The sequence below is a fragment of the Polyodon spathula genome, chromosome 13, assembly GCF_017654505.1.
Source record: "Polyodon spathula isolate WHYD16114869_AA chromosome 13, ASM1765450v1, whole genome shotgun sequence".
In the NCBI taxonomy this organism is placed as follows: domain Eukaryota; kingdom Metazoa; phylum Chordata; class Actinopteri; order Acipenseriformes; family Polyodontidae; genus Polyodon; species Polyodon spathula.
In genome coordinates, this window is record NC_054546.1 from 12,753,031 (window position 1) to 12,777,503 (window position 24,473).

The 24,473-nt window shown below is 35.9% G+C and overlaps 1 protein-coding gene across 1 annotated transcript in view; it reads right to left on the reverse strand.

The window, feature by feature from the left end:
- LOC121326049 (probable E3 ubiquitin-protein ligase HECTD2) overlaps positions 1 to 22,537 on the reverse strand; it is a 32,124-nt gene extending 9,587 nt beyond the window's left edge. Inside the window, exons 1-14 of the mRNA XM_041269199.1 lie at positions 21,961 to 22,537; positions 17,087 to 17,213; positions 14,810 to 14,948; positions 13,795 to 13,897; positions 13,253 to 13,342; positions 12,684 to 12,748; positions 10,795 to 10,840; positions 9,705 to 9,814; positions 8,278 to 8,426; positions 6,722 to 6,845; positions 5,189 to 5,285; positions 4,477 to 4,584; positions 2,913 to 3,045; positions 2,464 to 2,552 (exon numbers count right to left, since the gene is read on the reverse strand). Of these exons, the coding sequence (XP_041125133.1) occupies positions 2,464 to 2,552; positions 2,913 to 3,045; positions 4,477 to 4,584; positions 5,189 to 5,285; positions 6,722 to 6,845; positions 8,278 to 8,426; positions 9,705 to 9,814; positions 10,795 to 10,840; positions 12,684 to 12,748; positions 13,253 to 13,342; positions 13,795 to 13,897; positions 14,810 to 14,948; positions 17,087 to 17,213; positions 21,961 to 22,044 (1,464 nt within the window). The 5' untranslated portion in view covers positions 22,045 to 22,537. The remainder of the gene's footprint in view (positions 1 to 2,463; positions 2,553 to 2,912; positions 3,046 to 4,476; positions 4,585 to 5,188; positions 5,286 to 6,721; positions 6,846 to 8,277; positions 8,427 to 9,704; positions 9,815 to 10,794; positions 10,841 to 12,683; positions 12,749 to 13,252; positions 13,343 to 13,794; positions 13,898 to 14,809; positions 14,949 to 17,086; positions 17,214 to 21,960) is intronic.
- Between the last annotated feature and the right edge of the window lie 1,936 nt (positions 22,538 to 24,473).

Sequence of the window (24,473 nt, forward strand, 5' to 3'; positions counted from 1 at the left end):
GCAGAGTGTAGTAAGAACAGAGGGAATCATGGTAAGCACATGAAAGCATCACATGACTGCAAAACAATTACTGGAGAAATGTATTGTGCTATACTTTCATAAGAGAAACTTCCAACATTTTTGGCAACCCTACTTCTTGTATACAACTCACCATTCTGGTCAAATAAAGGTTACATTTCTCATATGAAAACAAATCTAAGAGTACGATAAAAGCTCCCTTCCTCTGTATAGCAGATTTCAGCTGCAGTGCTGCATGGGAGTAGAGCCTCATTTTGCAGTGTGTTGCCTTCAGTACTGTAATATCACATTCAAAGAGCACATCATATCAAATTCTCAGCATTATTAACCAACAGATGTGGCATGAGACTCAGCCAATGAATGTGCTTGGTTTGTCGAGGGTATTTTATAAATAAAGTCTATAGATGTATCTACATGTTAAAGGACAACTTGGTATAGTAAGGACAATATTTCATTTATTTTAGCTAATATATTGTTGTTTAGATTCACGTTTTCTGTTTCGTCATAACATCCTGGGGAACTTTTAAAAGCAAGACAGCACACATTTACTCTAGAACTAAGACAACCCAAGTCAAGCAAATGTAGCATTTCTTACTTCCACTAGGTGCAGAATGCAGGGGGACAGGTTATTGGTTACACTGGTCTGCCTGGTGTATTTAGTGTTTGGACATGATTCTGAGAACGAGGATGATTCAAACTTCTCTTTAAAAAGTTACCTGGATGTGATGACTATAGCAGAAAATGACGCCAAACTAATCTTATAAACAATAAGAAAAGTTCAAATAACTCCGATGTTTCCTACTGTATACAAACCTTTGAGGTATTTGCTTTAGATTAAGTTACACAAAGCATGTATTGTGTTTATTAAACCCTGTCATGGTGACCATGTTAATCTTATTTCTTATTAGGCTTGATCTGGATTATAGAAATGAAAAGGCACCTTTGCACACAGCAGGTATAGAGCTATTTTGCTTGGTTACATTCTTCCCGTTCTGATATGGCCCCTATGTAAATGCAAACAGCCGCTGTGACCTACATACAGTTCCATATGGGACAATTCATAATCTAACAGGCTAATGCTTCCGGTGTGCCGCTACTTCAACTGTTCATTGGAGCCCCTTTTAAAACAGTGGTGCCCTGTGATGGTGCACTCAGTGGGAAAATCCACATGCGCAAATATCAAAAGAAAGACCTATTAATAGCACATGTCAATAATCATTTTTTAAAAAATCTGAAGGAATTTGATAAGTAAGAAGTCTTTAACAGCAGTGTGTCTTTGATATCATGTCACACCTAATATACAGACTGTCACATTTATTTGTTAAGTGGCACTTGTGATTTGACAGGAAGGTGAAATAAACTACAGTGGCTTGCAAAGCAATTACTATTACATCGACACTATTACATCACCACTCACTGACATCCTGCCCAAAATGGTGCAATGCTGTCTCATCACTCACCAGTGTACAGTATGTCAGTAACATACCCTGCCATGGCTTTAAAATGAAAGGTAAAAACATGAAAAAGTACATCACCATGGCCTGCATGTACAAAACCATTTTTCTTACGCAAAGACGTACTTGACAGAGAAAAGCACAGAATATAATTGAGTATGGAGTCAACGTGCCCTATTTACAAAATGTAGAGGCTGTTTTAAGAAATGTTTTGCTAAGAACTGTTTTTTTTTTTTATTTATTTTGATTAAATAAATCAAGTTTGTAGTTCAATAATCATTTTTCTACAGTTTTGGAGAGGCTTAGCTTTTAGGGTTAGAAATAATTTATGAAATGTTACAAATTGTAGAATTGCAAATTCATACCGGCTCCCCTAGAAGGGATGCTTCAGCAAGTCGTTGCTTTTGTTAGTCGTGGTCTATTCAGTTGTGGCAAGCCCTGTTTATGCAGTCTATAAGACCTGGCAATGTATTGGAAAGTGTAGTCAAAACTGTTCCACATTTCTCCCTGTTGCCAAGCTTCACTGGTGCTGACTTGCCTTATTTGACTCATGTTCAAATCATTTTTGCCTTTGGTGTTGTGTCTATCTATTCCTCTGAGGAGTTTTAGACAGTGAATGTGCATTGCTTCACACTGTCACATTTCTAACTGCTATCACTTTAACAAGTATTTAACAAATGTTAATATAACTTATTAATATAGTAGTTGTTTCAAGACTTGGCCAACATGCCCGAATAATAGATGCAAAATGACCACTGAGTGCTTGTGCATCTGAGAATGTTCATATCATTGTGTTTTTATAATAGAAAAAGAGAAGGATAATTTACTTTATACCAAAAAGCTGTATTCTGTGAAAAAAGCAATAGGCTTCTTGTCATCCAAGATCCACCCACATAACTTCAGCCAGCCAATGTAAACAATGCTCAGCTACTCTTTTTTTTTTTTTTAATTCAGCAACATCAAGCCATTGATTTTGTATTAAAAAGGATACAGTTCCAACCAATCGAAATTCAGAGTAGTTGTCACATTTCAAGCTACTAAACCAATGGCATTGTGAATCCATCTGATATGCAAACATACCTGCAAAGTGACAAATTATGAAATAAACATTTATTTCTACAGCGAGAACCAAACTTAAACTTAATTAAACGTAATTAAATAATAATAACACAGAAATGGTTAGTGAAAAAAGATACCAAAAAGAGTAGGTTTACTCATTCATTAATGTTTCTCTATCATGAAGTTTTATTTGGGTGTTTTTTTGTGCTGATAGCACTGGAGACTGAAGTGCTATGAATTTGGTGATCCAGCTGTCAGTCCAATGTACTTTGTTCCAATAATGTAATATATTGATCAATTCAACGGATCTGAATGGCAGTGGATATAAATAGTGTTGTTGTTTGAATCATGTATTTATAACTGTTTCCTCAGCTGTCTCACCGTAGTCAGTGTGAAAAATCTGTCGAATCAGGAGTAGAAACCACTCCTTCGTCAGGCCGCCCATGTCTAACCCTGCTTCCCCAACAAAGGTGACCTTCAGTTTCTTCTTTAAATCTGCTCTCTTTCTTGTCAACTGCAAAGGGACAACGCACAATTGTAACAGCCTCAGTGAGATTGCTGTTATGTTCAATATACCAGCATGTGTGGCTCCCCCTGCTGTATGATGTGAGGCCACGCTCTGATTTTAGTACAAACAGCAGACACACAGGCACAGAATATCAAAAGTGTCTTCCAACAGTCCAAAACTCTTAACTTTTAACCAGACTCTTATCCCGAACGTTTTTTCCATCACAAAATGAAATGCTTTTCTGCTGTTTTCCGACAGGTGGAATGGGTGCAATCTGCATAAAGGTAGCGGAATAACTATTCAGGGTTTAAATGAGAAACCTATAGGTTACGTCAGTTCAGGATTTCAATCAATGGACAGGTGGGACTGAAAGGTAGGAAAAGGCAGAGAAAAACAAAACAGGTGTTTCAGGAGATGTGGAGAAAGAGAAGATACAATAGAACATATAAAGCAAGTACATCAGGACAAAGAAAAAGGAAGAAAAAAGTAGTTAGAGCAAAAAATAGTGTAATTTTGTAAATGTATGTTCTGTATTTATTAAACTATAGTTACATGAACTTTATATAAATTAATAATACTTGAGTGTATAATAGGATATCAAATAAACAACCGGTGGTAAAGAATGACAAGGCTGAGAGTGATACTGGCAATGCAGGACCTAAACCCTCCTAAATACAATATCCTAGCCTTATGCATTTGATATCTTCGTAGCACTTGCTCCTCTGCAAGGTCCACTCAACATCATCTGAGATTACTTACTGGGGATTAGCTACATTATCCCTTTCATCCTCTAAAATCGCAGCAACCTCTAGCAGCACACGGAGATTCATCACCAGTCAGAATCATTGCACCCACATCAGAACTATCAATATTTTTTTTTTTAAGCACAGAGCCTGTTTGAAATAGGTTCCCATCTCCACTAGGTCTCATTGAAGCAGGTGGAACCATTTTTGACGGAAAATACTCAATCCGACCACAACAACCCTTTTGATTGTTGCAAGGGCAGTATGTTAATTAGGTACCCACTTAATCTGCATAACATTCCTCCTTCCTGGCCATATTTTGATGTTTGCTCAGAACACGAAAAAAAGTCGGAAAATTTAAACCCTGCCACAAAAGCCCTCCCCGATGGTCGGAAAAGCTTTGATATTCTGGGCCACTGTTTAAAAACAGAAGTTACCTCTTCCAGGGAATCGCTAACAAGATGCAGCCTTCTTACTTGAATGTTGAGGAACAGCACCCTTTTGATTGTTGCAAGGGCAGTATGTTAATTAGGTACCCACTTAATCTGCATAACATTCCTCCTTCCTGGCCATATTTTGATGTTTGCTCAGAACACGAAAAAAAGTCGGAAAATTTAAACCCTGCCACAAAAGCCCTCCCCGATGGTCGGAAAAGCTTTGATATTCTGGGCCACTGTTTAAAAACAGAAGTTACCTCTTCCAGGGAATCGCTAACAAGATGCAGCCTTCTTACTTGAATGTTGAGGAACAGCAGGGTCATGTCAGGTCTCTGTCTGCGAGAAACCTTGTCCACAAGGCTTTGCTAAAATAGAGTGAAAATGTCTTAACAGCATGTTTATGTTGTTTAGTCATTTAATATAGTGTATGCAGCAGGAAGTGTTTTTTTTTTTTTTTTTTTTGTTTTATTTTAACCTCACAGTACCTGGGTTCCAATTCCTTACACTTAATGAGCCCCTTACTGTAGCAGAACCTGTAGGACATGCATAGTATATAGACAAGGAGCTCTTACTGATCAGCTCATTACCACCAGCTCAAAGTATTCGGAATTCTTAGCCCTTTCATGGATTAAATATTAAAAATAGTTGGGGAAAAAAGTAGTTTTGAACAGATAATAAATATATTTTTCAAGGGATCCCCCCCCCATTGCTTTATATGAGGGAAAAAAAATTGCATTTTCTTATGAGGTCGTTATGCATTTGAGCCTTCCATACGTCTTTGTACCTTTTGTATACCTTATGTCCCCATATGAGGTCACCGTGTGGAAGAGTTAATATTTTTGCTGCCAGGTGAAATTACAGTTTTCTAAAAAATGGCAATTTTACATTGTTCTATTCAAATAGTGTTTTTAGGGAGATAACACTGTTCAGGGGTCTTGCCATTGACACATGATGAGACAGAACACTCACTCTGGCGATACTGATCATCTGCTGCTCAGAGTCTCTTTGGGTTATGGTTTTCTTTGCTGCAATTGAAAGAATAAAAGGGAACTGGCAGAAAGAGAACCTGAAAACAACAAGAGAAAGTCATTAGCTAAAACTAGGTGATGAAAACATGTTAAACATAAAACAATCTTAAATTACCTGTTTAAGATTCAGCAACACAGAGCTATCTCATTGCACTGCAATGCACTAGAGAGCCAAACATCATGGTTTCAAGGCAATAACTCTGAAGTGTTTTGAACAGAAATACCTCATTACATGGTGCAGGTATACTTCATAAACTGTATCAATTTGAATTAAGAACAACAACGCTATTCACAAATAGTCAAATAAGCCTAAGGCTCAATATTACCTTTGACAGTTCACATTTTAAACACAGGATGGAGCTGGCATGAAGGAAAACGATCTGTGTCCAAATTGAGAACCAAATAATGTGAGTGTTAACATGTTTCTGGTTTTATTTTCAATGTACTGTTTTTCTATGATCTCTACATTTAAATGTATCTGTGCATCCTTCTCTTTGGGCTTCTTGGAAATAGGTGGAGTGACACAATGACAGTCAAAGCTTTTTACTCCAAACTACAGAATGTAGAAAATACCTGTTGAGTTATAAAACTAGATATATATTTTTTGTTTCTTTTGATACCTTGTAAGGGTGTTTTCTTATCTTCCAAAAATGTAGAGTAATTTAGACTTCGGAGTAAAAGCCAATGCAAGCTTGGTATGGCAGTGGTACTGGGATGTAAGCACTTAGTGAAAATCGATCCTTTTGTACGGTTGTAATGAGCGCACTTTAGAATCCCTCCCTTTCTGAATTTCTTAAAATGATTTCTGAAGTATTCATATGATAATCCTTTACAGGTTGTTTGGTGAAGATGAAGCTATCAGTGTAAATAAAAACAAAACAAAAACATCAGACAGCACTTTACCTTTACACCACTAGATGTCACTGTAATACAGCCAATGCCATTTCCACAATGAAAAACATCAGGTGTAAGCAGAATGAACCCCACAGCTAATGAACATACAGTAGGAGGAGCATCCCATAATACAATTTAATAAGCCTGATGGAACACAAGCTGCTTGTTTCTCTTTGGTTTTGAAGTGGTAATTAATTACTGAAAACAGCATTCACAGAATGATGGTATATTTACAGTATACATTGCTAGGAGTAATACAAAAATACCCACTGGGAAACAGCAGCCTGAGAGGGAAATATTTCCTTCTCAAGCCGTTGTTTCCCAGTGGGTATTTTCCGTCTCTGTCAACGACACGTATTCAGTAAAACAGAAAGGAAAGTTGTTTACTGACAGAGTGTACATTGCCTCCTGGGTAAGGACTTCAGTTTTGTATGGAATTACTTAAAAGCACAAACAAATAATAAACTCACACAATTTAATGAAAAAATTCAAGCTAAACAGAAGTCACTGTTGTCATGTAAATTCATCTTTTCTTTTTAGGATGAGAGCCTTTATGACACACCTGGTCTTAGTCCCTTACCTGTGTGAATTCCCACAGGAATGCCAAGTGTTATACTCTTCCATGATGTCAATGTGATCCAGTGTAAAGTTATAGAAATCAGTGAAAGGGATAATTGGAGGATTTGAAATGCTATTGGCTGCGTCTGCAAAACAAACAAACAAACAACAACAACAAAAAAACAATTGGCAATTGAGGTGTATCTGTTATCCATATTTAGCGTTTTGGGGATTCTTAACAAAAACAGGTTAAAAAAAAAAAAAACACCTGTTAATTTGCTGATCTCATTGCACACAAATAATTTACTCTATACACTTCTGGCAGAGAGGTTTGTAATAAAATCCATTGGAAACGATGTTGTGTTTCTGAATGGAGGATCCTCCCTCTAATCACATGTAATCGAACTGTTCCTATAAATAGCCTTTTGCCTATGCCTCCTTCTGTTTGCCTCTCCTCCTCCCCTGCCTCCACCTTGCAGCGTGCCTTGTCCAGGAGGAAGGTGGCCCAGAGTGCCATTTGTCCAGCCCGCTGGCTATAGCTGTCATCAATCAATGATTATTCAGCCAGCTCATGGCACGTCTATAGAGCTCCAATGGACGAGGCCATGGGACACAATGTATATCATGTTCCTTTATGTGCATGGCTCTGTCAAACGCAATTAAGAACTGTCAATTGAAATCATTGGTGCATATCTCCTTTAGGAATTACTTGGAGCTTGGAAACATGTATCCCATTTAAATTAGTATAATTAAGTATTTTATCTGTGTAATCAATTATATCACCTTTCTTTCAGAATCTCAGCATAATATTCTGTATTCTGTACGACACAGAAGAAATGCATCCGAATAATAATGGTTAGTAAGGAAATGTATGATGAAAGCTCAGAAACTGTTTGCAGATGTCTTAAATGTGTTACCCATCATCGTATTGATCCACTGTAAGCCGTTCACATTTCCAGTTCTCTTTCCAATACTGATATACAGAACGGTGTTAAAGTGCCATTTTTACACAAATTTACTTTTTGCACGGCAGTCACAATGTCAAGGGCCATATTGACAAAGCATTTATCACTGTGATAACTTTATACCATTTCTTTCTGAAAAGAACATGCAAATGCTCTAAATGAATAACAAGGTCAATTTAAGAGGTACTCATCGCATATTTGTTGTTTTGTGCTATTTCTGTCACATTGGCAGTTGGTAGATTGTTTAACAAAAACAAATGTATTTATTTATACAGATCTGTCCATTGAGACAAGGCCTCATTTACAACGGGGTCCTGGTAGACAATAAAACAATTACAAATACAAGCAACACAATAAATACATGTGTGATTCAAACTTCACCAGCCTATAAAAAAGAACCGATAAATAAGACACAATCATATGTTAATGTGGACTAGAGAAAAAAAAAAAACAATGGCAAGAGACTATATGCAATTCCCAATCCTTACTTTATGAATATGGCCCTAAATGTTACTTACAGCTAAATGTTAACCGGAAAAACATCTATAAATGAATGTGGTTACTTTCTAAATTGCAAATGCAATAAAATAATTTAAATACGGTAAACACTCACTGAGTAAAGCAAGGACTTTGGTTGCGGAAGGATTCCACCAGGTGCATTTCCCCATTGGTGGAAGCTCCTCAGATTTTGCTGGAAAGAGTCGCAGGGATATGAACTGAAGCAATCTGTCAACCAGCTGTTTGAACCTCCTCTGAGAAAGCCTAGGAAACAAAGCAGTCAGCAATGCAATTACTCAGCCCACCTGACAAACAGGCAAGATATACTGTATTATAAAAGTTCTTCTTTGAAAACTGCGCATTCTTTTTTACTTTTTTTTTGTAAAAGATGTTTTGAGCACCAGTAGAAACAAACCATTACTGTGCACAAAAAAATGTCACAGAATGTTGAGGAACAAATAAAACATCAATTTCATGGTGCTTAGCTGGCAGGAATGTGAAAAAAGAAACCAAATACAAAAGTTTAATACATACAGGCACTAAAACTGATGTAAAAGTCATACAGTTTTTTCTATGTTCACATAATCAAACACATAATTTCAAATTTTTACATTTAGTTCAACCTATCTAAAAAAAAATAAATAAATGTTACTAAAGTGTGGGAATACTGGTATATTTTAATTAACATTGTCAAACGCATATAAGCTTAGGTATTTAGGATCTAAGACAAAACATTCATTATTAATAACTGCTTTTTCTTTTTACAGGGTTGTGGTGAGCCAGAGCCTAATCCAGCAGGCACAGGGTGCAAGGCGGGACCACACCTCAGTCCATTGCAGGGCACCACACACACAGCAATTTAGAGTGACCAATCAACCAATCTTTGGACTGTGGGAGGAAATGAGAGTACCCAGAGAAAACATGCACACAGACAGACCCCCTAGGCTGGATCCGAATCTAGACCCCTGGTGTTGTGACACAGCAGTGCTATCCACTACACCACTGTGCCGCCCTAGGACAAAACAGTACTCATAAAAATGTTCTTGTGTTAAGCAGTGCTTTGTTGAGAACACACCAGACCCTCTCTAAAACAACTGAAAGAGGTTTCATGAACTGTAAACTTAACTGAAGGAATTGAATTGGGCTTTAAAAAGTAATTGAACAAGTTTTGTTCACTGGTTCATATCACAAGATGACAAGGCCCTATTCACAGAACTTAAAGGAATGTTTTTTGAGGTTTACTTTCGAGTTAAACAGTGCATTGAAAAATGACAATAAACCAATAAGCCCTCTCTGTTAAAGGTGAAAGGGGTTTTGTGTGCTACAAACATTGGGTCATATTCAAAAGAGGGTTTCAGAGAGGATTGTTTTAATTTTGAAGCACTTCAACGTAGGATGTTTATAAATACTCTTCAAAAAACATTCCCAAACAAGCAGTCCTGTAAAGCTTTTTGAATAGGACCAATCAGTTTAGTTTGACAATGAGTATGACACAGATATTACTGTAGTACTGGAGAGGTGAATAGTGTAAAAACAACTTACTTTTTAAACCAGTGAACTAAGAAATGGTGGTCAGCTTCAGCCAAGGTGGCTATTTGTCTCAGCAAGTGAGCGAAGATGACATACGTTGACGTGCTTGTGTACTGAGGATTCTACAAAATGAAAGCACAGCATTTAGTTAAATAACTCAGTCTGGACAGTCACAAGTGAAACGTGAAGCAATGTCAAGCACAGTCCAGACATACAGGTGCATTTAATTTCACTTATACAACCTGTATTTGTTTAATTTCTTGGAAAATGCCCTCTATATACTGTATATGGTAAAGCTCTTTAATGATTATCTGTTCTTTTTCTGTCCCACAGAGAAAATCACTGTCTATCCCGGCTGGGGCAACAATATGGACAATATGGACAATATATACAATTTTTTTGTAATGCAACCAAAACTACTATGCCCCTTTATTACACTACTACTGCTGAAATATATCACATATTAGATACAGATTTATGCTTTGTGAACTTTAAATGCCTTGTGTATGCAGATATGCGTACCGCTATGCTAACAGGGTCAGCCTATAATTCCATACTAAGCACTTGATTTAACATAAGACTCTATATCTAGAAGCCTAATACAGAAGAACTGAGTTACCAGGCTGATGCAGAAAATAATCAGCAGAGCTTGGCTAGTTAAGAATTGTTATAAAACTCGCTAAACTTTGGCCTTGTGTAGAAAACTTCCACTGCTGTCATCATTCACCATGGATTAAAAAACATCAGTATTCTGTTTTATCCTGTTTTCATTTTAATATCTTCTGATGTTTTGTATAAATATATGTATTACCGCAAAAGGTAAATAATAATAATAATAATAATAAATAATAATAATAATAATAATAATAATAATAAACTAGTATTTACTCTTAAAACCACTGGTACATGTACTTTGCTCACATTGGAGCTGTCTGACACAAGATGTGTCCTCTGGTTATTATAGGCTTATAGAAGTAGTATGTATGTCTTTTTAGCAACGGCACACTTATGACTAAAGTAAGAGGTAGTCAGCCAACATTTTACCACCCACCTCAGGTAGTATCTCCACATAACATTTTATTTTAAAACTATTTCTCATTACCTGTACAAGTGTAAAGTAGGCTCTAAGGTCATCTTTAGTCCGAGCACTGAAAAAAAAAAAAATGCAATTATACAATGTGGTAGAATCAGACAACTGCCAAGAAAGTACATGGCCCTTGAAATCTAAATAAAGCAAACGATGAGCTAAAACCATTGTGGACCTACCCTAATGAAGCTTACTACAGTAGTTTTGTAGTTTACTTTGATTTCGTGCAGTGGGCATGGTTTAACCGGATTCACCATGTCTTTACAATGGTTATAATATGGGGGGAAAGGCACAAGAGGGGTTCTACATGTACAGAGTTAAAGACTGGCAGTATTACTGTTTATATTATCAGACAGGCGTCTGACGATATTCCTCCAACCCTGTTCCAGGCTGTATAGGCCTTTTTAATCCTCAATATGGTGGTAATAAGTAAGGAATTATTTATACGTTCCCAAACAAATACATTTAAATAAAATATGATGGTCATTGAGAACCCTGGTTCTTTTACAGTGACAACATGCGTTTGAAAAGAAAGTTAAATTAAATGGTGCCTTTGTTCTGTGAATAAGCAGAGCCCTCCCCAGCTACTATAATATAAGTTTCTAGTGGCATAAAATCAACTGAAATTACCCATTATGGTACCTAGCTTTCTGTCACAGTTAGTCCTTTTTTGACTTCCCTCCTGTCCGCTCTGATAGACTGGCAAATAGGGAAAGTTACTCATTAAGGTTTGTCTGGGCTGAGTCATGCCCTTCAGACATTAATTATTAGCTATTTTAGTCTCAGTAAACCACAAAAGCCTATGTGCCAAGCTTTTGCCTTTTATTACATGCTGGGTCTGGGTCTCTGCATATCCACAGAAAACATCAAGACAATTGTATTTCAATAACTTATAGCTTAAAGACAGAATACGGAACATCACATTGCCTGGCCAATTTATTTAACGCACACAACATAATGATATACAGTGCTCCCTCGCTATAAGGCTTATAATGTTATAATGTGCCTTGGATATAATGCTACTACAGCATGTCCCCCCCAATACCCAATACTAGTGATTCATGCAATATTTCTACAGTAAATACAGTACCGGTGTTGTTCAAACTACAAGCAACTTCTCAGTCTCTTCTGTTTCTGTCTCTCCCTTTTGATACTGTATCTGAACTGAAGAAAAGCTGCGCTGGCACTTTATAACACAGACTTCTTATTCAGCATTCGTTTTATAACTAAATAAATATTAGGCCTATGACATGGTTATCTTTCCTACTGCATTTACTTTTTTGCTATGAGAGGAGCTGCAGCTTTCTCTAGGGAGATGAGACGCTTCAGCTTCGCTTCAGCCCCCGCTCCGGCAGCCGAACCTGGCACGAGCCCATTCCCTCTTCCCCTCGCCCGACCCGCTCTCCTTCTCGCACTTGGTTTGCTTGTCTGTCATTTCAAACTGCCATTTAGCCAGGCTATTTATAGTTTAAAAACTGCTAATTAAAATTATTCATGAGTGGGAATGTTACCTTTTTGGAAAAAAATGTAGTGTTGATTACATGGTGCTTTATGCATGGTTAATTCACAGAAACTTACATTTTTGCTTCACTATATGTGCACCATAGACAGGGAGTTATTTTATTTTGTATTTTAGTCAGATGTGTGTTAATACGTGTCCCGCGACGCCTCCCCATCCCCTCTCCCGTTTATAACGCTCTTCGGATATAACGCTCCTATATATCCTATATATTGTTATAGCGAGGGAGCACTGTATTTTTAAAAGCTTAAGCATGAGTTCCCTTTCTCGTATAGCGTGGTTGAAAATGGCTGGTGCTGCTTGTTGCTGAATCTTTACTATTTTCTACTTTATACCAGAGCACTAACTTAACAACAGCAGGTACATATTCAGAATTGATACATACCCTTTCCATTCTCTTAATAAACTGTTAATGATGCCCTTCAGCACAGCTTTTTGTGTGTCCGGTGGCTACAAATGGAAAACAAAGATGCATCATTTTAAACTAAGAGATTCATATTTCTAAGGACAGCAATGTAAGGGCAACATTTCTGAGAGGAATAAAACCAAGCAACTGTTTAGTTGCAGGTGGCAAAATGACTGTATTTTCTTGTTAGTTTTATGTTATTTTATAAAATAATTGTATTCCTCGATAAAATCTTACCTTTACGTGTAGTGTTCATTACATTGTTTGGGATAGCTTCAAAAAATATACTATTTAAATACATAAGTCTGTTTCTCTGTTCCATTACACATTTATTTAAATACACATGAAAATATCTCCCTATTTATATTGGTTATCGATTTTTAAAACCTTCCTGTAACGAGAGAACCTCCTTAACACATTATAATTAAAAATGCAATCCACACAGCAATAATGAAGCAATACAATATCACTTTCTACACACAAATATAGCTCATTGGTGTAAGTTTGCATGAAATATATTGTATATGTTGATTTTTTTCTTTACTTACGGTACTAAGTATGGAATCATAAACAGCATTTAGAAATTTGGCATTAATCCCTGAATCTTCAATGGTGTTAAATGGAGCATTTGCATCTTTCTGAAAGATAAACATATTTTTGTTATTTTTAATACAGGTGGTGGTGAATGATAAAAGCTATTTTCTCTAGACTTATTTTTGACCGATAAATCCTATTTGATTTTTTGCATTTTTTATTGGCGCAGACTGGAATTAACAGTGAATCACTGCCAGTCATTAGGTCATATTCTGTGGGCAGCTATGCAACCAAGATTTAGCTGCTTATATGGCTTTGTTTAGATTTTAAAGCAAGCTGGCTTTAAAAATGCCTGACACTGGTTTTAAATGGAATGTAGTACACATCATCTCTAACCCAAGAAAACTCAGTGTACCTCAAATGTGTAATTAATTGTACACTTTCAGCTGATTAAATGTAAATATTCAATCACATAGAAGACCTCAATAAAAACTAGAAAACAAAAAAACATCAAATGGATGCTGAAAACACCTACTGTCACTCTGATTGTCCATACCTTAAACGCTGCGTTCAATTCCAGAAAAGAGTCGAATGTAGTGAGGTAGAAATCATGCACAGATTTCCAGTCCCCTGATGTCTTTGCTTTTTCCATATCCTCCCTGGAACACAGAACATAATGAATTGAATATTTAGGTTATCACAGCTTATAAAACAAGCATCTTTTTTTTTTTTTTTTTTTTTTTTTTTACAAATACAGCACTTACTTAGTCTGTCACATTGGTGACATCATCACCAACACTATTCAGAGAAGGAAATTACTTTCTTTTAACTTTTCTTTTTAACTACAGTGAACCCCGCGCCCCCCAAAAGGCCATGCATGTATAATAACGTCTTTAACAAAATAGCAGTGTTTTTTATATTGACTTTTTAGTATCTATAGAAAAAAAAAACTACAAAAATTCTACTTCCTGTCAGTTCAGCAATTACGCCATTATGACTACACTGAACTAAAACTCTTCAGCGAATTCTCCTGAACAAAATGACATGCAGAAATGATGTTGTCTAATAAGTTAATATTACAACCAAACCAGTTCAGACTTTCATGCAAAAGAAGCTCTGCACACAACCTCAACACCGTTAGTCATAGGCATGAATAAACAGGTTTTAAGCTAAGAACTTAAACAACAAAAGTAAGTTAGCGTGTCTTATGTCTCTGGGTAGTACATATTAAAGCCTGGGCAGTACGTTTCGAAGCCTGTTTGTGTTCGGAGATTACGCTTCAGTGCAGAGAGTCCAGCGATGGCCAGAGTGTCAAGATGGTGCTTGTCAAAGAATGTGAGATACAGTACAATAAAGAGCACACCATGTCAGAGATTACAAAACCTATGGTAATAATTAAAAAAAAAAAAAAAAAGTAATATTAGTACATCCAGGCTACTAGAATTAACAATATAAACAGACACTTATGATAAGAGTTATTGCTTCAATTTGCATGACTCTAAGTTGTACAATGGTATTAAACCTACAATACCTTATTAGTGAAAGAGGTATTGAGCATAGAATGGGCTTACTGAAACTCTTTGACTGTCTTTGTGCGGATTGGAATGACAGGCTCTGGGGGGATAGGAGCCTTCATCTCTGGGGGGAGAGTCTCGATGGAGAGCCGCTGTTTTTGTCGGACATCAGGAACGATGGGAGGCAGCTCTCTCACTGGCATAAGATAAAAATAAAGCAAAAGCATAACATGAAAAATAATCTGCTATATCACCAGAAGTCTACAATAAGCATCATATATACATGTTTAAAATATATTTCTTTGTTAGGGACATCTTTGCCAGATTATACTAAATAATAAAGCAGTGTTTGCATTTTGCCATACCAATGTATGGACTATATAAACAAATACAAACAGAAATGCTTTTCAAATTACAGTTCCTATAAGAATGACATACATATGTTGCCATGGAAACTCCAGCTCTTCAATACAGTCTGGAACATCTGCGTCCAACACAAACTAAACCACCTGATTAAAACCCTTCTGAAAACAATCCTTTAAATACACTTAGCAAATATCGCAGGACAATTAAGGCTGTATTGAAAGAAGAACTCCAGTGACCTGCACTATATACATTGATCATGGTAATGCACAACGCACTGGGGGTTTTACCATTAAAACATTTAGGGCATCTTTAAACCATACAGATGTGTTAGTATATACTAAAGATCTGATGAAAGGCTTGAAGCCTGTGACTCGAACAGCCTTATGCCAGTTTTATTACAATTTGTTCATTATAGGTGTTTCATTTTGTCTGTAGAGAAAAGCAAAAAGCAGAAAGAGAGCCTAATGAATTCAAAGAAGCTGAATGGTGTCAGTTTGAAATTCAAATAAGTTGCTAAAAAGCCTTGCTTTGAAGTTCTTGAAAGGGAGGTAATGCAAGTCTTTTTTTAAGATCTGAGCATTTACATTTTTTATGCTTGATATAATTCTGTATACTAGTGGCTTTTGTACATGGGTGAGCAGAGTGCTTTTCAATGTTTAAAACATTTCTGTGACGACACCTTGTGATCTTTCAATTGATTTAATCTATGAATCTTTTAACTAAACGTGGCTGTGTGGCTTTGAAAAGAAGGGGAGTGCAGGGCAGATATACTGTTCAACAGAAAAGTGAATACCATATTAGTATGCAACAATCACTTCAACAATTAGTTCATTACAGTATTACACATTTCAAACTTAACACTTAGAAAAGGGCTTGCGATTTCAATTCAGCACTTCATATTGTTTTCTAAAAGTAACAATTATACATTAACATAATGTTTTTTTTAAAAAAAAAAAACAGTTTTCATAATTACAAATTAATTTCCACATAAACACCCCCTTTTTATTTCACATATCTTCTGGACAAGTTCAACAACAATAGCAATTTCATTATCTCTTAGTAAATCTCCATCGATTACACGGACGTTAGATTTAAACCCAGCTTTTGCATCTCCTTTGTTCAAACAAGCTTCCTGCCCACTTACATTTTGCCTGAGTACTTCCTGAAAACCAATCACTGGCAATGATATTTAGGTCTGCATCTACTTTAGGTTCGGCAAAATGATCAATAAATTTACTCTTCGTTCCTTGTTCACATTCCTTATTTATTTATTTATTTTTTCTAATGCCACTTTCATGTTCCACATCTAAAACACAGTACTCAGAGGAACTCATGACAACATTCTCACAATATGAGAGACAAACATGTTAACTGTTTGAATTAAGCTTAACAATCTCATTATCAAACAAGTATCAATTAGGAAGAAATGTTTTAAATGGCATAAACAACTCAAAGTGTTGAATTGGTAAGAAAATAATCCAGCTTCTTGTGCCTAATGGTACTCATGGCGAGTGGCAAGCTTACTATTCTCAAAAGAGAAGAGCCTTTCCCAACAGAAACCTTTAAGGTAAAGAATCACACATAAAGAGCTTGTTCCAGCCAGTAGTCCTCCTCTCAAAACAACCAGACAATTTGGCACAACTACTGTAGCAATGAGGACCTTGGCAATCTGAAAAGATGGACCCCGGTTTGGACATAGAGACTGAATGGCTCCTTTATCCTCAAGAAGGGGGTGACCTCCAGCTTAATTATGCTAAAGACATTAGCTGAAACGTTTGTTATAAGTTTTATGTTAAACAGACTTCAGTTTCCGGTGTTGTCAATCCAGCACATCACCAAAAACAGTAGTGCTCACAATAAGATTAAAAAATACACCGTATACAAATCATCAGTATAGACCTTGGATTCATCGTTATAAGAATCAGCTGCTGTCCATCAAACGTAAGACAATAAGGTACATTTTCTTACCACTTTTGCTATTTTGTTTGACAAGGTGTGCTGTCAGATTTGGCCTGCTAGCTGCTTCTTTCTTCTGGTTGATGGTTGAGATGAAACTACTGAAGGTGAAGTGGCTTTTTGTCGCTCTGTCTGTGCCCTGCCATGCAAAAATCAAACATTTAATTACAAACATGCACATTAGTGGCACACCAACATGTGTTCCTTTTATGTTGTTGTAAATGCAGTGGGGATTGGCTTTATCCAACACAAACAACATCACCTAAAAACCATTTTGAACAAACATTCCCTAATCACATGCATCAAATATTGCAGGATATTGAGGTTAGCTTTTAATTAAAAAAAAAAAAACAACCCTCCAAAGACCTGTTCAACGCTGGAAATGCAGTGTATGTGCAGATTAACACTGCACCTAGTTAAATATTACTGTTCATGCACCTTGCACATTTGGACAGCTTTTTCTTCAGTGAAAAATACTACTTAAACTGTATATTAAATATAGGTTATATTTATGCTACTTTTTTCTACACACAGAAGTCCTTAATCTCAAGAGGGGTTGTTGAAAATGTAGTCGAGGGAGGCTTTCCCCAGGCTCTTTAACAAATACAATTATATCACTAAGGTCACTACGGTCCACAACAATAAAACCCCTTTAAGCATCTGCCATTGTTCCACACAGTGTGAATGATTTATTAGTCTATAACAAAGGTGTCCGGTTACTTCAGTCTAATCTGGGTACACAAATATGAATTACAATTTTGTTTATTAATGTATTTGCTCAGCAATTTTTGCCTGAGAGGGCCTGTGTTAAAAACCACCAGCAGTCTATTGTCAATAAAGACCATCCTACTAAAGTTTCCATTTCAGGTATACGATATTTCATATTGTTCTTCTAATATGCACCTACATCAAAAACATGTCACATGAATGAAGTAATTAGTACACCCGGTATAGGTCCTGTAAATAGCTATGTCATTGTTTTGTGTGATAGCTGTTATAGAGCTGAGTAATGATGCAGAAAGCTTTCATGGCAGGTAAACACTGGAAGATCTCTGACTCACTTTAGTAATGTTTGATCTACAATGCCATATGGTTTAAACCTATAGTGGCACTTTATTTAACTATTATAGCCAATGATTCTATATTGATACAAATAAGTTTGCAACAGCATATGTACAGTAGTTGCTTGACCAAGTAACTCCTTGCTTGCATATATTTGGCTACACTTATACTATACAACTACATTTTGCTGTAAGCCTTCAACCTGCTATCGCACATTCTTTTAAGAGTCAGAAAATTTTTTTTATTTACTTACAGCCTATAAATCCTACAATTTCCAACCCTGCAATTGTCCAAAATTGCTCTCAAAGATTACTGTCTTTGACGGCTTCTTGGTGTGGTAAATCATTTTACAATACAGTACAATATATACGAAGACTAAGATATGTCAGCCCGGAGAGTGAGTGGCAGGTTACTGGGATATAGAAAATTGGCCAATTACAAGAATGCCAAAAAAAGAACTGAAGCTTGAAAGCTTTCCAATATTGCTGTGGTGTGTGTTCGACAATCTTTTTTTTTTCGCTGATTGTCCAGAAAAGGCTTTCTAACCACTATAGACTGTAATCTGAGTGCCACGTTTTAGACAGCAGGCTTTGACATCTTGACAAAAGGAAGCTAAAAAGGAGAGTGGAAAGCAAAGTCACAGTAAGCATATGCTTAACAGCTGACATGAAAATAAAAGGCTTTATTTCTTTATTTTTTCATGAACCTGAGAGATGTCTTAGCCACTCAGAATCCAAGCAGAGTGGTCATTGTCCAATGGAAAATGCTCTCTGAGATAAAATGACTCCTTAACTTTAACTATAATGGTAATCTAATGCAATCATCTATATATATATATATATATATATATATATATATATATATATATATATATATATACACACACACACACACACACACACACACACACACACACACACACACACACACACACACACACACACACACACACACATATATATATATATAATATATATATATGATATATATATATAATATATATATATATATATAATATATATATGTGTTACATAACACTAGTAACAGAATATTAAACAGATATTAATATCTGAAAATCTAGACAATATAAACATTCATTTTAGTGCATATTATAAGATGCCAGAATTGGTTAAGGCATCATTTTGACAATTATATATTAAGGCCACTTAATATATAATAAGGCCACTTAAACTGCCACGTCAAGGATTTCTGAGAAATTCACAACAATGCCTCTGTCATTTTGAAGGGGTCAAGTGTTTCTGCACAGCACATTAAAACTGTATTTTCCAACATTATTTACTTTATCAGTTTGTAACATTTCTGTTTGCTGCAATGGGTTGATTAACAATATTAAAGATCAGTTCTCGTCAGAAAAAAGCATATTCAATTCATTAAAAAACATACGTTTTCTGCTCCGGTTTTCTACACTGATCCATACTGCAGCACACTGTCTCCTTGGTTTGTCAATGTTCTGAATTACTGGGTTTGGTGTGGCTGTTATGCTCTGGGATTACACCATTTCCTTTCTGTTGGCTCAAATCAGCATTACAACTCTCCTTTTCATTGGTCTTGTAAAAGGCGAAATGCTTGCCAAAACTAGCAATTTGCTTGAATGTAACTGCCTGCCTCTATTCTTGGAAAAAAGTAGCTCACACTTACACTTTCCTTTTTAAAATGCATTCTGAGAGACATCTCCAAAATTAAACTGGTAACTACAGCAAGATAGTAGGCTAAACAAGCACAAGTGGAAACTAAAAGTTACAGCATTTCCTTTAAAGAAAAATGATACGCTGTACGGGGGCTGCTAATCTACTCTCATTTTTATCAGGAATTAACAACCACTCAAAGAAAATTGACTGTCCTGTCCTGAATCATCTTACTTTGTAGCTTTAAGCACACTCAGTTACCTTAATCAACAGCCCCCCATAATGATGTTACAAACACTGTTGAATCCTGGGTGGAAGATGAGGTAATATTATACCAGCTAAAAATAAAATAAACTAAACACTTCTCGCAGGAGGATGGTCCTTTTTGTGCAAGACACTTTTTTAACTCTTTTAACATTGCTTGCTTTTTTTTTGTTTTGCCTTTTTAAACAATACACTGAAACGATAAATGAGATACTTTGTGCTGAAAGAGTTTAAAGTAGCATGTATAAAGAAGAGGAGAAACTGGAGGTCTACCACCTTATATTTTTCATATAACATGTACTTGAAACAAAATCAGTGGGAACAACATGAAAAAACAACATCCGATTTTCACTGAAAATAGGTATTTGATAATGCAATTTGTTTTTAAACATGTTTTGTATGCCCTTAGAAACCAAGGAAACCAAAGGGGAGGAGCCTAAGAAACAACATCTGTTTGCAGTTGAATGCCAACAATTATCTTTGCAGGCTTCTGTGAAAACCTTTGAGATTCTGAATTGCATAATATAGAAGGTACTGGTAAATATGCAAGAAGCCTGGACATTACAGCTAATTACACAAAATGTCTGTGCTAAAATGGTTTTAAATTTCCTTTGCCCTTTTCAGTTTCAGACATCTGACAAAGAAAACGCTATAAATACTGACCCAGCACCGGCTTGTAGACACTCTTAAAAAAAGCGTATAGTATATATATATATATATATATATATATATATATATATATATATATATATATATATATATATATATATATATATAATTTTTAAAAAAGTTAGACGTCCCTACTGTGCGTATTTTTATTTAACCCCATACCAGATACCTCGGGTTCAGACACTCCTTCTGTCAGTAATGAGTCTGGTTTTGAGAAGATGGAACTTGCCCAATTCAAACTGATTTTTTCAGCTGATGCAGTGACAGTTCTTTGTGTGACGTGATAAACTGCTGTAGGACAAAATGGGGATGGTGGAAAGGGCTTTCTCACAACGGTGAACGTGAAAAACAACGCATGCTGGAAATAGATCTAAAAGAAAGAGATCTGGTGGTTCAATAAAATGTTTCCAAGTGTACGCATTTGAAAAGCATACAAAACACATGACATTGGGAGTGACATGCTTCAGTTAATAACATTAAAGAATAATCGACACAGGCATACAGACGCTAACATACCCCTTGCTTATCACACTTTCTAAGACATTTGTTTTATTCAAAAGAAGAAACAAAACACTAATCAAGAAAATGTTGTATTATAAAAAATTCAAACTGAATCTTATGTATTTATTTTTGTGTTAAAATGGTATAATCCAAAACTAAAAGTAATTGTTCCTATAAACTGAACGCAACACAGCATTGTAGGTTGGTTTTTGTACATTTTAGTAGTCTTTTTAACAAGCACGTTCCCTCCAATTTTTTTTTTTTTGTATGTCACTATATATATATATATATATATATATATATATATATATATATATATATATATATATATATATATATATATATATATATATATACTTTGTTTCAAACTTTGTGTCACTGTTTTTGTACTTTGCAATTTTTACATTTTACATCCTGTTTGTCCCCTCGAGACAACGATTTGATACATAACACTCACCGTTAATCACCTTTTAAATAAATAAATACATAAATACATTGTTTATCAATAGCAAAGTATAATATTATGTAATTACTACAATTTGTTAACTGCAAACAAACTAACAGACAATAAGCTCGACGGCTGTTGCTCTTTTTCAATTCCCCATAAATTAACATGGGCTGTACTCCGTAGCCTTCCAGATATTACACAAACATGACTCACAATGTAATCCATTGCTAAGTTACTTAGTTAAGCTAGTAGAAAAAAATAATGAGGCAACACATAAATACGTTTTTATCACTTACTCGAGATGCAGGAGTCAATATTGGTGGAAGTTTTTTTCTTTCTTTCTCTTCTTGAGGATGGGAAGAAAAACTGTCTTCATTCATTTTGGAACTTATTTCTCTAACCCTGACTGTAATAAATTAGATATCTTGCTTTATGTGTCCCAGAGGACATGCGTTATTGGAAACTATGCCTAATGGTAACGCACGTTTTGTTCCCCATAGCATCTGTTGTATCTGGAGTTAATTTCCTCTCTAGACATCAAGTTATTCGCTCTTTTCCCTAGGAGTCAGACAGCTCTATCATCAGAATAACTTCCTTGTCATAACAGGTGAGTACCCTATACGCAACCTGTCATCGCAAGTCTCTGTGCTAAAGCTTCGACTGCATCGCCGCGTGTTTACACACTACAACTAAGAGTGCTTGGAGAATGATGCTATGCAGAATGCCCGGTTATCTTACATTGCAGTCTGAAAGAGTAAAAAAAAGAAATAAATAATAAATAAAATAAAATAACTACTGCTCTGCTTTATATGTTTTTTTTTCTAGTCTCTATCCCCCTACAGCTGCAAACCGTGGCGCCATGTTGTTTAGAGGAGGTTCATAGAAACTGTCTTGCATACGGTACGGTAAGATGTCTGTGCGCAAAGGGTCGCTGCGTACTTTCTGTGTAGTGAATTTGAACCACTTTGCCTACCAGTGTTTCGTGAATAACAGTAGACGTCGTAGCGCCGCCAGTGAGGCTGTGATTTATTATTAGAGAGTACACGGGACTTCTTTGGTACAAGTTTGCAGCTGTGTTTGCTTTGTAGTTGCCGTTGCTTTCATGTCTTTGTTCATGAGAAGAGACATCATTTCTATTTGAATAATTTTCACCAACATTACAAACATGAAACCAATGAAAGTTATATGCCTCACGAACACAACTAAAATACAATGCTCTCTCTATGCCTTTTTGTATAGGCTTTATACATTTGTTTGGTTTAGTTTTAGTATTAAAACATACAAAAAAAACCAAACAAAAAAAAAAAAACAAGCAAACAAAAAATTTGCGTTGGCTTGCTACTGAGAATGGATTACTCACTAGAACTGTACCGTTACACACAGCAGAACACCATTCCGTTTAAAAAAAAAAAAAAAAAAAAAAAAAACTTTTCACTTAAATGCATCTTTGTAACAAATACAAAACAATCTTCCTCGATGGTTTTAATATTTTCATAAACAGCCATCAAACCCACCAGCTTTAAATTCCTAGTTAGAGCTGTCAGTATGATGATAAGGGTGGTGGCCATCAGGTATATCAACAACATGAACACAATTGTACAGAATAAGACTTACCAATGAAATGTTTAATCACAATTTGATAAGCGACTCTCCAGATACATATAAAAATGTGTAACAGTAGATTGATGAGCAGACAGACATCTCTATATACCTGAATCTGATGCTCTCAGTAACTTAAACTAAGTTTCATTACAGTTGGAGAAGCCTCTCTCCAGATGTATGCACAGATGTGTGAAGTGTACACGTTATAATAAGAGCAGTTGTACATTTATACCAGTAGTTCTACACCAACTACTTTGTGAACAATACATATATTTTTCAATGTTATATAAATGCCAAATCATTTTTAGCCTGCACAATAAAGAAATTTATTCAAGCCCCAACATAACCAGATACAACACCCATCCTCTGTGGACCTCATAACTGCCTGGCTTACAAACCTGCAGCCACAAATGGTGTGCTTTGTGGTTGAGATTTAGATGGGCTGCAGGAAGAGCAATTAAAAAAATAAAATAACAAGTACTGTGGCTTGTCTATTCCGTACCACATCATGGATGATTATTGCTGTGTTATCTGTTTGACAATGTGGGCAGTAATCCTTACACTATCATCAGTGCGCTACAGAGGCCATTTTGAAAAGAGCTTTAAAACAGATTTTAAAGTTATAGTGTATAAAGTTGTCAGGAGGTTAACAAGGAAAAAAAATGACAGGTATGTTATTTAAACAGTTGTAGCAACACGTGGGGATGTATAACGCTACATGTTTCAGAACCACTCTACTTTCTCTTCAAGTATTCAATAGAGTTCCCAGTTCAATGTTCTGTTTCCAGGTAATACAGAACAGGATATGTTCTGTATTTTGCTTGGCTGTATTGCTGTTTTTAATTGAACCTTTAGTCCCGTGCTACGAGCACCGGTCTGAGCAGGGCTGTCACACCCAGGCCAGACTTCACTCTTCTGAGAGAAGGCAGCCCCTAGCACATTCACCAGATTGTCTGTGTTTTCAGATTTTCAGATTCAGTGTTTTTGATTAATTCAAACTAGATAAAATGCCTCTACGTCTACTCCTAGAAAAGAGTAGATGCATGCAAGAACATCTTGAATGATGGTGTTCCTTGTTTTAGAGTTCTCCACACAACAGACCTATTAGGAATGCAGTTAATTGCATGGTCATTTCTCTAGAACCTTCACTGGAAATAGTTCTAGGGATGCCTTCTGTACTGTACTGTATTTCCTTCTCTTGCTTTTC